The sequence below is a fragment of the Pelobates fuscus genome, chromosome 9 (genome assembly GCF_036172605.1).
Source record: "Pelobates fuscus isolate aPelFus1 chromosome 9, aPelFus1.pri, whole genome shotgun sequence".
In the NCBI taxonomy this organism is placed as follows: domain Eukaryota; kingdom Metazoa; phylum Chordata; class Amphibia; order Anura; family Pelobatidae; genus Pelobates; species Pelobates fuscus.
In genome coordinates, this window is record NC_086325.1 from 128,468,141 (window position 1) to 128,482,423 (window position 14,283).

A 14,283-nucleotide genomic window follows, 5' to 3' on the forward strand; every position below is an offset into this window, starting at 1 on the left:
CATACTTGTATTATCCTCAAGTATAGATTGTAGCCGTATTAGTCCAGTGGTGTAGATGTAAAAAACAGATACAAATGTGTGTCTTGTAATACCTTTTTTTTGGACTAACAATTTTTTAATGACAAGCTTTCCTGTAACTCTTGGATGGGAATTCATGCATTCTTAATATAAGTAATTATTTTGTTTTAACTCTCTCCTTCTGGCATCATCTTCGGCACTGTTTGCTTGTTTTTTTTCTCTCTCTCCCCCCTCACTTTGTGATATTCACAAAAGATATATTTACGACTCTCTGTGAGAATGGTGTCTATTTTCTATCAAACCTTTGTCTTATCTGCACTCATTTCACTTTAACCCCTGTAGGGGTTAAAAAAAATCTTGTTAGTCCAATAAAAAAGGTATTATGAGATACAAATGTTATCTGTTTTTTTACATATGTACTATCCTCTATATTTATACCATGAACACTATGAGTGTCTTCTTTCATTACAAAAACTAAACCGTAATTATTAAGTGCCCGTCAAGCTTTGTGCATATCTAGAACAAATAAACCAGCCCTAAACCCTTTATACCCTCTATCCTCGTGAAACTACCGTATATAAATTGCAATAAGTGCCATATTATCAAAATGATTACTTCTCCAATATAAAGTTATATGTCACATAGATTGTGCAGTCAGTTTTGTAAATGGGATGTGCTTTAGACATTTATGCAAGTGGGAATTCTTTACATCCCTCCATATCACATAAATCATCCTCCGTTCAAGCACTGTAAAATTACCTCAAGTGCCCTGTTGTTTATATCTATTGCAAAATAAGTATTTCTATAGTGAGCAAAAAAAAAAAAAAAAATTCAATAAAGTGTAGTTCATACATTTAGTGGAAGGAAAGAAAAAACCCCAAAACAAACCCCTAAATCCCTTTCCTCAGATGTTGAGGTTAGTAGGGTATCAAATATTCTACACTCTGTCCTTGGGTTATTAAATGTCAGTTGCCACAGCTCTGACCATTTTTCTAATTTATCTAAAAATTTTGCCATTTGGCTTATCCCTCCTGGTACATCAACCCTGTTGCAAATTTTGGTATCATCAGCAAAAAGACATACCTTACCATCAAGACCTTGTGCAATATCACTAATAAAAATATTAAAGAGAATGGGTCCAAGTACAGATCCCTGAGGTACCCCACTGGTAACTAGACCTTGCTTCGAATATACTCCGCTGACTACAACCTTTTGTTGCCTGTCATTTAGCCACTGTCTAACCCATTCAACAATATTGGAATGCAAACGTAAAGATTGCAGTTTATTGATGAGCCTTCTATGTGAAACAGTGTCAAAAGCCTTACTGAAATCTAGGTAAGCAATGTCTACTGCATCACCCTGATCTATTGTTCTTTGACTGATGGCAGAACACGTTTTAAATCAATTTATGTAATATCAATATTTGTAGACCTGTCTTGCTCAGTAGTGATTCGCGGGTGATGTGAAGGCATATCTGAAAAGGATGTCTTTTGCTTCTATAGGTGTTTGTGGTGTGAAGAATGTGTTTTGGTAGTTTGTCTTTGCTTCTTGCGTCCATTTGGTGGGCAAGTTTCCCTTTATCCTTTGGTATTCCCCTTAACTCCTCCTCTCTTCTACCTGTAATACTTCAATGAAACACTTTAAGGTAGGTCTTAAGTCCAATATTGGATTATGCAACTTTCTTATTGGTGTATTCTTTCTTGGTTGTGGTTTGCCGTCTTCCTCTCCTCCACATATATTCTAAAGGAACAGTGATGAGCAGTTGGGTATACCTTGAAATTTAGCATTAGCAAACGCTGGTCTGTGTGGAAGAAAGAGGAAGGAAAAAAAAACCACAAGGACACCTCTATTTTTCTCCTTTTTCCCTCCCTTATAGTATATATAAGTCGACGTTCCAGCAGGGTTTACAGCAAATAGGACAATAAGATTTATTCAGCAGCTACATACCAAATGATTCACTTATTACGTCCCATAACGATTGAGAGTGTTCCCACTTGGTTTGACTGAATAGTTTAATTCACAAAAAAACACAAAAATATCAACCAGGTGTTGAGTGACTTATAAAAGGGGGTACCAAATATATCCAGATATCAGTCAATTGGTATATGGCGTTTAAAACTCTGTGTCTTTATAATACTCACAGAAAGTTTGTCTCCTTTGACACAAGTGTTCCAGCTGGATCACTACTCACAGGCTTGGGCCTTGTAGCAAAGGTTAAAGGAGTTCTCTAATCCGCTTCTTAAAACACATGGATCTCTACTATCACTTCTCCTTCCATATACAGTGTACAGATCCCGCTTCTTCACTTGAAATTTGTACCTTGGACGGCCCTTGTAAAACATCTATGACCTCTGAGTGCTGACATACAGTTGTGCTCAAAGGTTTGCATACCCTGGCAGAAATTGTGAAATTTTGGAATTGATTTTGAAAATATGACTCGTCATGCAAAATTTTTTTTATTTTATTGAAGGATAGTGATCATATGAAGCCATTTATTATCATATAGTTGTTTGGTTCCTTTTTAAATTATAATGATAACAGAAATCATCCAACTGACCCTGATCAAAAGTTTACATACCCTTGACTGTTTGGCTTTGTTACAGACACACAAGGTGACACACAAAGGTTAAAATGGCAGTTAAAGGTTAATTTCCCACACCTGTGGCTTTTTATGTTTCAATTAGTGTCTGTGTATAAATAGTAATTGGGTTTGTTAGCTCTCACGTGGCTGCACTGAACAGGCTAGATACTGAGCCATGGGGAGCAGAAAAGAACTGTCAAAAGACCTGCGTAAAAAAGGTACTGGAACTTTATAAAGATGGAAAAGGATATATAAAGATATCCAAAGCCGTGATAATGCCAGCCAGTACTGTTCAATCACTTATTAAGAAGTGGAAGAATTGGGGATCACTTGATACCAAGCCAAGGTCAGGTAGACCAAGAAAGATTTCAGTCACAACTGCCAGAAGAATTGTTTGGGATACAAATAAAAACCCACAGGTAACCTCAGGAGAAATACAGGCTGCTCTGGAAAAGATGGTGTGTTTTTTTTAAGGAGCACAATATGATGATACTTGAACAGAAATGAGCTACATGGTCGAGTTGCCAGAAAGAAGCCTTTACTGCGCCAATGCCACAAAAAAGCCTAGTAACAATATGTCCGACAACACGTTGCCTGCCTCACAGCTTCTGGCACACTGTAATTTGGAGTGACAAGACCAAAATAGAGCTTTATGGTCACAAACATGATTGCTATGTTAGAAGAGGGGTCAACAAGGCCTATAGTGAAAAGAATACCATCCCCACTGTGAAGCATGGTGGTGGCTCACTGATGTTTTGTGGGTGCGTGAGCTCTAAAGGCAATGGGAATCTTATGAAAATTGATGGCAAGATGGCAGCATGTTATCAGAAAATATTGGCAGACAATTTGTATTCTTCAGCACGAAGGCTGCGCATGGGACACTCTTGGATTTTCCAGCATTACAATGACCCTACGCACAAGGTAAAGTTGACCCTGCCGTAGTTACAGCAGAAAAAGATGAAGGTTCTGGAGTGGCCATCACAGTCTCCTGACCTAATATCATCAAACCACTCTGGGGAGATCTCCAACGTTTAGTTCATGGAAGACAACCAAAGACTTTCATGACCTCTAGACATTTTGCCAAGACGACTGGACAGCTGTACCACATGCAAGTGTTAGGGGCCTCATAGACAACTATTACAAAAGACTTTGTAATGGAGCTCCCTGTGCCCTGGCTGGGTACTTCCGCCAAGGACCACTTCCTAGCTGGAACAGGGGACAAACTACAGCACTTTTGCCCACAGTTGCCATGGCTTGACTGGGGTCATGGAACCGCTCCTTCCTGGAGCTGAATGGGGAATTCGCTCTAGACACCCCCAGGCACTGGACGACACTCAGTCCTGGGAGCTCTAGTCTTTACAAGGACTTTCCCCGTTGAATCCTCCACACTGGAACAGTGATTACAGAATAGCCATTTCCCCTCCCAGTAACCAGACAACACATAATCCTGGGAGTACAAGCTGGATCACCTTTATTGGCAGGCACAACTGGCCTTATATGCAGTTCTCCATGCAAGGGGCATTTCCCCCCTGGAACTGAGAGTATACACACATTACATTGGTTCTCAGGTCCAGGACACTCCCATACAAAACAAGATAATCCCTCCTCTGTAACTGGGAGATAATTGAGTCAAACACTGCATTAAACTCAATTATCTCCAGTCACAAAAAAAAACACATTTCCCAAATACCTCAAAAGTATCTTATACAAAAATACATAAACCCCCACATACATTACATCCCCTGATAGCCCCGATCCGGGTGACCAACATATCCAAAAATCACCCAGATCAGTTCAGGGGTTCAGGAATTCCCTGGAAGTCATAATTTGACGGACCGCACGCATGGTCCTATGCCCAAAACAGTTCCATAGAATCAGGGCTTGCGGTCGGTCAAGTTCGGTAGTTTAAAACTCGAACAAACTACCAAACATAATCAATGTTCTTACCCTGCAGCTTGTTTCTCTTGTTCGTGGGAACGTTTATACCTAACAGTGTCTCTCTAAGTGTTGTAGAATTGAACACAGGCGATCATGGAAGTTCAGCTGTGTTTGGGAGTTTGTGTCCAAAAATAGTTCCATGAACTCGACGACCAAACACCGCTACCTGTGTTCATGTGAAGAAGATGGCTGCCACCTCGTTGTCGTCCATAGGCATTGCGACCACCCAGACGAACACTTAGAACACTGCGGTAGGCTTAACAAGCTCCAGAGTGGTCTCCAGTTCGTGCGATTGTTCGGTTTCCGAACAAATAGCCCAAATATACAAACTGAGACTTTTATATTATATTTTACAGGGTCCATAGTCTGTGGGCAGGAGGCTGGCAAGCAGGCTCCTCCAGGAACTCATGTCAAACTCACTTGGAAACAGGATTGTGCCATTCTGTTATGATTGTGCCATTCTGTTATAACCTACAGTTGAATATGAATCCCATAAGAAATAAAATAAATGTGTTTTGCCTGCTCACTCATGTTTTCTTTAAAAATGGTACATATATTATCAATTCTCCAAGGGTATGCAAACATTTGAGCTCAACTGTAATTTTGAGGCAGATTGCACTATCACCCCATGCATTGCAGTCTGGTCTGCTTATTCCGAACGCTCATTTAGTTAGATCATGGAGGCAGCTTTGGTGTCCTTTGACACAAGGCATCTAATATAGAACAGCAGTGCTTACGTCAACATGCCCCCACCCACCGTGAAACCACTTTTTCATGCAGTCTATGTGAGTCACAGCCAGGGAAGTTGGGGCTAGGGCTACATAAACAGAAACAAAACTGGTTTAACTCCTAAATGGCAGAGAATTGAGCAGTGAGATTTCAGAGGCATGATCTATACACAAATAACTGCTACATTAAAGTAAAGTTGTTTTGGTGACTATAGTGTCCCTTTAAGTTGTTTCAGTTGTTTAGTAAATAAATCCCTAACTTGGTACTCTAAAAAATTAAAATTAAACATTTCATTAATTTTGATCTTTCAGGCATGTGTTTAGTAGATAACTCTCTAATTGGCACCCTTATGTGGGATTACTATTTTTAGGGACACCAAATTAGAAAGCTATATGATAAAAAATAGTGACGTGATTTGGTATCCTTTGGAATAATTGGAAATAATGACATCCACATTTTGTTTTGACTCCATATTTCTATGAATTCTGTTTTGTTCTGAATTGATCATTTTGGAATTTCATACTTTTTTTTTTCAAAAATAAGAAAATTAAATTGAAACGAAAAGAACTGAAACATATTTTACAGCTATGCACATCTCTCTTTTTTGTGAATAACTATTGATATAGTGATCACATGGTATGGAAACATGTTTTAGGGATATTCATGAAGTGACTTTGTATAGTGAGATAAACATGAATGAAATTAATTTGTACAGTGTATTTGAACATACGTTTGCTTACAAAGTGCTAAGGGGGGGATACGTATTTTATCGGAGGATCCCTATAATTACACTGGACGTCTATGGTGCGCTCATGTTGAGTGAGGGCAGGGAGAAGTTTGATGAGAACTCTAAAGCAGTAAGTAGGGAAGTGTGTTTTTTGGCATTGGCATCTTACCACAAGGATTATCACAGGATTTGTTACTAGTGGACAGCTCAGGGGTCAGTACAAAGGAAAGCGAAGGCCAGTCGATGCCAGCCACTATTCTATATATGTTGTGACCATGAGCCTTTGCATTAAGCCTCACATTTTAAATGTTTAGGAGTTTTACATTTTATTTATAATTTTAATAATAGACAACATTGTTATGCTATGCTTGATATGTTTTTCAATTAAGATGCTACAGTTTTGCCTTTAATTAGCGCAATGGGTACATTGTTAGAGGAATTTTTATCTTCATAAAATAACTCTTCGTTGTGCTGTGTGCACTTCTGCATTTATTTTATGGAAGCAACACTGTATGTACATTTTCCTTACATTTTTTATGCAAAGGTTTAATTGTTGTGATTTTCCGCTAGTATATAGCAAGGTAGATTGTAGAATATTTATGGCGGTGTTTTACCTCATAGCACCGACATAGGTTTTATGATTACTTCACAAATAGGACAGACAATTTTAATGCCCTTTCTGTGACTGAAACCATTCAAGCAGTGATCGACTTTATACAAAAACAAAAAATGTAGGAGATAGGGGTACCTTCCATTTTAAATGGCTCAGATCCTCAATTTTCCATAATTTAAATAGAAATCCAGAGAATTTTAATAGTAGCTTCCAATCAGCTTCTATTTAGTGCAACTATTTTGGATAGTCAGACCACAAACATGATAAAAACATGATAAATAATAGATATGAATAAATAATAGCACAGTATTCACACCCTGCTCGTTCCTTGCTGATAAAAATGCTTTTATTTCAAATAAAAGCCTCCTTTGCCTCAGACAATGTATGTTTAAGAAATCATTATTCAATTATCATGGACATTTTGATAAGGTGTCTTTTGTAGTGTAAACCTCACTATTTATCTGATCACTTTTTGCATATTGTGTGTTGTACCAGATATATATTTGGGTGTTAATATACCTGGAAGTCAATATTAGAATTTAAAAACACGACAATAACAATGAGGTGCTATCTCTAAAGGCACAATCAAAAGATAAGTGAGCCCTAATTTACATCTCTGTTCCATGTGAGTGGATCTATTCTCCATATTTACTATGGTGTTATTACCATCTGCACTATATTGCGTTTTTTTCTTTTTTTTCCATATGCTGTATTTTGACTTCCCAGTTCAACCACTGTTGTAAAGGGGTAAGATAACTTCTATTGTCATTAGCGCTCCACTATTTTTACAAGTTAATCACTTATAATATTTGTATTTATTAATATCAGAATTTACATTGTGATGCTTATATGGTGAATTTATAGTTCTGTATTTAGTATGTATTTTGTTTTGATGTTCATGATGATGTTTTTTCTTTTCATATTTATTTTGTGTCCTCATATTTTGTTTGTTAGTTTTTTAACTCCATGTGCTAAATCATAGTTTAGGCAATACGTATTGTTATGCTGTGGTGCAATGCAGGATCTGCTTGGAAGCTTTCATTCTGTTCCTCAGATGCCAATGATCCCTTGTTTGCCACAGTGTATGAAGACAGGTTATGTTTACTATGATGAGATTTTAATAATGTGTCATAGAACATAAAACTCGTTGATAGTTAGCCACATTTGCAAAAAGGATTCCAGTACTGTGTCATTTTTATTTTATTTTTCATTATAATAATAAAATAGTAAAAGATTTTTATCTGAAAGGAATAAGCAGTGTGTTAATACCATGGTAACTATTATATTTTTATATGTACAATTTAAGCAGCAATCCCTGAGTTGGCATCTTATTATTAGGAACACTTATGATAAAATCACCTGTGCGCAGTCGGATTATGATGTCAGCAATGTATATGATGTCACATAAATAATCCAGAGTGAGCCACACTATTGTGTAACTGGCCTGCAGGTCATTGAAACAAGCCCTAGATAAAAGTAGAAAAAAGTTAATCAGAAAGAGGGGAAAAAAGACAAAATACAGAAAAAAAGTAATTATCCAAATAATAAAATGGAGTTCAGTAAATAATAATAGTACGTAGTAGATAGGTAAAGTCTTAATTAAGGCAAGTATAGATAACCATAGATATTGAAGTAAGTGTGAAATATTACCTGACTACCAGCAAAAACCAGTTGTATAGCACTGGTAGTGTTACAACTAGAAGCCAACGGTAGTACCATTTTCCAGACGGATCAACAACAAACAGCTCCCAGGTCCTCCTAATGAAAAATAAAAATGAGCAAATAATTGATCAGGGAATAAAATACTTATTAGTTTAATTAATAAAACATATTTTTACCCATAGCCAAGGATTACATACATTTAGATAAACCAAGTTCATAATTATAATAATAATGCATAGTAAATATATACACCAGCAACCTTAAATGGACACTCTAAGCACCAAAACCGCTACTTTGTAATGTACTGATTTTGGTGCAAAGACTTAGAGGGTTATTCAAAAGAGTGAAAATTGTTAGTATTCACACTGAATTCAAGGTGAATTTCAAATTTAATGCCAACATAAACTGTTTGGAAGTATACCTTCCTTGGAACATTTTTCCAGTTTGGTTGTATTGGCCTTGAAATTGAAATTCACTTTATTCACTAAAGTGAGAGTTTTGAGAACTGAAAGTGAATCTAAACATGTCTGATAAATATAAACATTACTGTTTGTGAAAAATAACAATGTTTACTTGCAAATGTGAGAATCTCCACATTTGAAGTAGCAGAATGCTTAAAATGCTTCTCAGAGATTCAGTTCTTCTCTAAAAAAAGTGTGACTGAGAATGGCAATTGCTGTACATGGCCAATATGTGCCAAGTGCTTCTCTATGAGAAGCATTGTATTGACCTGAAATCAGCCATCAATGTAACACACATACTCTACATGTATTAATAAGGAACACAACCTTCCTGATATGCTCACAACTAATGGTTATTCCTTCTATAGCTCCCACTTATCTTCCATGTTGTTTTCACAACATTCTATGACACTCTATCATGAGAATTTTGCTGAATATCACTGTCACTCCTCCCATCATGTACAATTGTCATACAAGAGGCCAGGCCTAGTGCACTGGTCAAAAAAACCATAGACTGTGTTGGCACTCTTCTACTAAATGGTGCTGGTATTGGAGGTGTTCCCCATAACCGCCTCAAAATAATACAAAAAATCAATAGGTTCAATACCGCACTCAATTACAAGAATTTGTAAGAAAAAAAGTAGGCCCATTGTAAGTGGTACCGGCTCTATTTTGCAACAACCGGCAGAAATTTTGGACAAATTCCTTATTAGATATGTGTCCCTGCAAAAGTCTTATATCAAGGACACAACAACTTTGTTTTACATTTATTAGATAGTATTCGCATACCAGTGGGTGAATTCTGGTTAGTGACTATGGACGTCCAGGCACTATATACTTCTATAGACCACCAGAAAGGGCTGGGCGCTGTGGACTGGACATAAGACATGGACCCTACCCTTGCACATCAGAGGGATACTAGAAAGTACATAATTGAACTTTTAAGATTTATTCTAACAGAAAATTATTTTCTCTTTGGGATTAACTACTACAAACAAATTAAAGGTACAGCTATGGGCTCTAATGTTGCCCCGACATATGCCAATATCTAAATGAATCAGTTGGAAGAAACATGTATCTATAACCATCCCTTCTACACCAAATGTTTGGTGTGGAGGCGTTACATCGATGATGTGTTTGTATGTTGGGGTGGCAATAGAGCCAAATTGCAAGAGTTTTTTGATTAATTGAATAAACAAGATTCCAATATCAAATTCACTATGTATTGTGACAATGTAACTGATTCGTTCCTGGATGTCAGTGTACAGAGAGTAGATGACCACTTACATAGTGATCTCTACACTAAACCGACTGATCGTAACAACCTACTCTTGGACGAGAGTTATCACCCTACACATTTAAAGAACAGGTTACCATATAGCCAATTACTTAGGGTCAGGAGAATAATTTCCCAAGAAGAAAAAGTAGTGTCAGGGTTGGACTTTATGTCGCAGAAATTTATGGATAGGGGTTATCCCACACAAATTATTCAAACACAAAGAGAAAGGGTTCGAGGCTTGACTCGTCAGGAAGCCCTGTATGGCTGCCCGAAGGATAATAAAATGGATAGAATATCGTTCATATCCCCATACACTCCACTAAACAAAGCGATGCGTTAAATAATAGTGAAACACTGGCAACTCTTTGCAGGAGATACACAATTGCCTTTGGAGTTTCAGAACCCGCCACTTTTTTCACACCAAAGGGCATCTAATCTGAAAGATCTATTAGTTAAATCGGATATTGGCAGTTCAAAGAGGCAGACCACATTTTTTTCAAAACCTAAGAAGGGTACCTTCCCTTGTCTAGGTTGCTCACACTGTAGCAGTGTGATAAAGGGGGAACAGTTTGTCCATCCTCGATCTGGCAAGAAATTCCTTGTTAATTGGTTTTATACCTGTAATTCTGATTTTGTAGTGTACATCCTAAAGTGTCTGTGTGGGTATGTTTATGTGGGGGAGACCATCCGACCCGTTAAAGAGCGAATAGGGGAGCACAAGAGGAGTATCAGGACAGCTTTGCAGCGAGGTACTAGTGAAGCGCCGGTGGCCAGTGTCAGGATCGGGACAGGGATCCAACACGCAGAGTACAAACAGGTACAGGGTACGTATACCGGACCTTAGAATGGCCGGACTAACGTAAGTAGTAAGTAAAGAATGGTCTAGAGACAAGCCGAGGTCGAGGGAACGAGAGAGCAGGTAAGCGAGAGACAAGCCGAGTCAAAGGGTAATAGAGGTAAACGAGGTAGAACAGACAAGCCGGGTCAAAACCAAAGAAACTAACAGAATACAAGAGCACTGAGTGACTAGACAAGCTAGAACCACGACAGGGCAATGAACAAATGTAGAAAGCCCTATTATATACCCTGGTTCCAAACAGGTAATCACGCCCCCGACGAATCCTCATTCGTGCTTGGGGCTTGATTGACAGATCGGGTTGGGTTGTCGTCATGACGTCGGCTACTGAACGCCGCGTCATAAAAGGAAGTGGATCCCTCGCGGCCGGCGTGTAAACGACCGAGGGAACCGCGAGGAACGAGTGATTCAACCCTTTTGCGAGGAAGAACGTCCAAGTGTCTCACCTCCACAGAGGTAGAGACAACAGGTACCCTGACAGTACCCCCCCCTCAGAAACGCCCACCGGGCGGAAGGAACCGGGACGAGATGGAAAACGGGAGTGAAAAGCCCTGCGGAGGCGAGGCGCATGCACATCCTCCTGAGGTATCCAAGACCTCTCCTCAGGACCATATCCCTTTCAATCAACCAGATATTGCAACTTCCCCCGGGAGATACGAGAATTGATGATGGAATTGATTTCATACTCCTCTTGTCCCTCAACCTGAACAGAGCGAGGAGAGGATGCAGTGGAGGAAAACTTGTTACATATTAGGGGTTTTAACAAGGAAACATGAAAGGAGTTAGGAATGCGTAAGGCAGATGGAAGAGCCAGACGATACGCAACTGGGTTAATTCGAGTCAGGACCTTGTAAGGTCCAATGTAACGAGGAGCGAATTTCATAGAAGGAACCTTCAAGCGAATGTTTTTGGTACTCAACCATACCCTGTCCCCTGGAACAAAGACTGGAGCCGCCCTTCTATGTTTATCAGCGTGTTTCTTGAACAACATGGAATTATGCAGAAGAATTTGTCGAGTCTGATCCCACAACTTCCTCAAATTGGCAACATGAACATCAACCGACGGTACTCCTTGGGAAGGAGAAACCGAGGGAAGAATGGAGGGATGAAAGCCATAATTCATGAAAAAGGGGCTAGAACGAGTAGAATCACAAACGAGATTGTTGTGTGCGAACTCTGCCCAAGGAATCAGACCAACCCAATCGTCCTGGTGTTCGGAAACGAAGCAACGCAAATATTGTTCGATCTTTTGATTAGTGCGTTCAGCAGCTCCGTTAGACTGGGGATGATAGGCAGAAGAGAAATTCAATTTGATACCCATTTGAGAGCAGAATGACTTCCAAAAACGGGAAACAAATTGGGAACCTCTATCAGAAACAATTTCGGAAGGTATCCCATGTAAACGAAATATCTCTTTAGCGAATATCTCAGCCAATTCAGGAGAAGATGGAAGTTTAGGTAAGGGCACGAAATGAGCCATCTTAGTAAACCTGTCAACCACCGTGAGAATCACAGTCTGTTTTTTAGAAACAGGTAAATCGACAATGAAGTCCATAGCCAAACAGGTCCATGGTTTCTCGGGAATTTCCAAGGGATGCAAAAGCCCACATGGAAGCGTCTGAGGTCGTTTAGTCTTCATACAGACCTCACATGCTTCGACGAAATCCCTAATATCTTTACGTAAGGAGGGCCACCAGAAATCTTTGGCTATTAAGGAGCATGTCTTACGAATGCCAGGATGCCCAGCCACCTTACTATTGTGAAAGCATTGTAGCAATTCTAGTTGGAGTTCAGCAGGAACAAAACTCTGTCTAGGACTCTGTCTAGGACTCTGTCTAGGAGCCAGATGTTGTAGCTTCATAATCTCGGCAAGCAACGGAGAATGAATCCTGAGGCTAGTGTTGGCGATAATATTGCACTTGGGAACTATAGAAGACAAAACCGTCTCAGATATAGTAGAAGGTTCATGTTGGCGAGACAAAGCATCGGCCTTAGAGTTCTTAGAACCAGGTCTATAAGTGAGTACGTAATTGAAATGGGTGAGGAACAAGGACCAACAAGCTTGTCTGGCGGATAAGCGCTTGGCCTCCCCAATATAAGACAAGTTCTTGTGATCCGTCAGAATAGTAACAGGATGCATGGTCCCCTCCAATAAATGTCTCCACTCCTTTAAAGCCATGATAACAGCTAGTAGTTCCCTGTCACCAATATCATATCTGCTTTCAGTCCCAGATAGTTTCTTGGAAAAAAAAACACATGGATGTAATGGTTTATCCACGCCTAACCTTTGAGACACGATGGCACCTATACCTGTCTCTGAGGCGTCTACCTCGAGTAGGAAAGGTAAAGTTGTATCGGGGTGAACTAAAATTGGTGCAGAAGCAAAAAGTTCCTTAAGTGTCTTGAAGACAACGAGAGCTTCAGTAGACCAAGTCTTAGTGTCAGCCCCCTGTCTGGTCATATTGGTAATAGGAGCAATAATGGAAGAGTATCCTTTAATGAAGCGCCTATAATAATTGGAGAATCCAATAAACCTCTGAATGGCCTTGAGACCCCTGGGTAATGGCCAATCTAAAATAGACTGGAGTTTATCCGGATCCATTTTAAAGCCTTCCCCAGAAATCACGTAACCAAGAAAGTTTATCTGAGATTGGTCAAAACTACATTTCTCCAATTTGCAGTACAACCCATGTTGTAGGAGTTTGCGCAATACCCTTCTGACTTGTCTGTGGTGGGTCTCAATTTCTCTAGAGTGTATTAGTATATCATCCAAATATACAATAACACAATCCTGTTGAAATTCCCTAAGAACTTCATTGATCAGATCCTGAAATACTGCCGGTGCATTACAGAGCCCAAAAGGCATTACCGTGTACTCATAGTGCCCATATCGAGTATTGAACGCTGTTTTCCACTCGTCTCCCTGCTGAATTCTCACCAAGTTATACGCCCCTCTGAGATCTAACTTGGAGAAAATCTTGGAACCCTTTAAACGATCAAAGAGCTCAGTAATCAAAGGGATTGGGTATGCATTTCTGATAGTTATTTTATTCAAGCCTCGGTAATCAATGCAAGGCCTTAACGTGCCATCCTTCTTATTCACAAAAAAAAAAACGTCCCCGGCAGGCGAGGATGATCTCCTAATGAATCCCTTGTCTAGATTCTCACGGATATACTCCTCTAAGACTAAGTTCTCCTTAGTGGATAAAGGATATACATTGCCCCTCGGAGGCATAGTACCAGGTAGGAGATTAATCTTGCAATCAAAGGACCTGTGTGGAGGTAAAGTATCAGCATTCTTCTTGTCAAAGACTGCCTTTAGATCTATATACCGAGACGGTATTTGTAAGTCTGTAGACTGGGTGGAGTTAACCGGTGTATTACCTACGCAAAGTGGTGAGACTTTCTGTAAACACCTG

General features: G+C 39.3%; 1 protein-coding gene across 1 annotated transcript in view; it reads right to left on the bottom strand.

The window, feature by feature from the left end:
* Nucleotides 1-14,283, bottom strand: part of LOC134573678 (cyclic nucleotide-gated olfactory channel-like) — a 216,892-nt gene that overhangs the window by 23,372 nt on the left and 179,237 nt on the right. Inside the window, exons 5-6 of the mRNA XM_063433459.1 lie at nt 8,257-8,364; nt 7,966-8,072 (exon numbers count right to left, since the gene is read on the bottom strand). Of these exons, the coding sequence (XP_063289529.1) occupies nt 7,966-8,072; nt 8,257-8,364 (215 nt within the window). The remainder of the gene's footprint in view (nt 1-7,965; nt 8,073-8,256; nt 8,365-14,283) is intronic.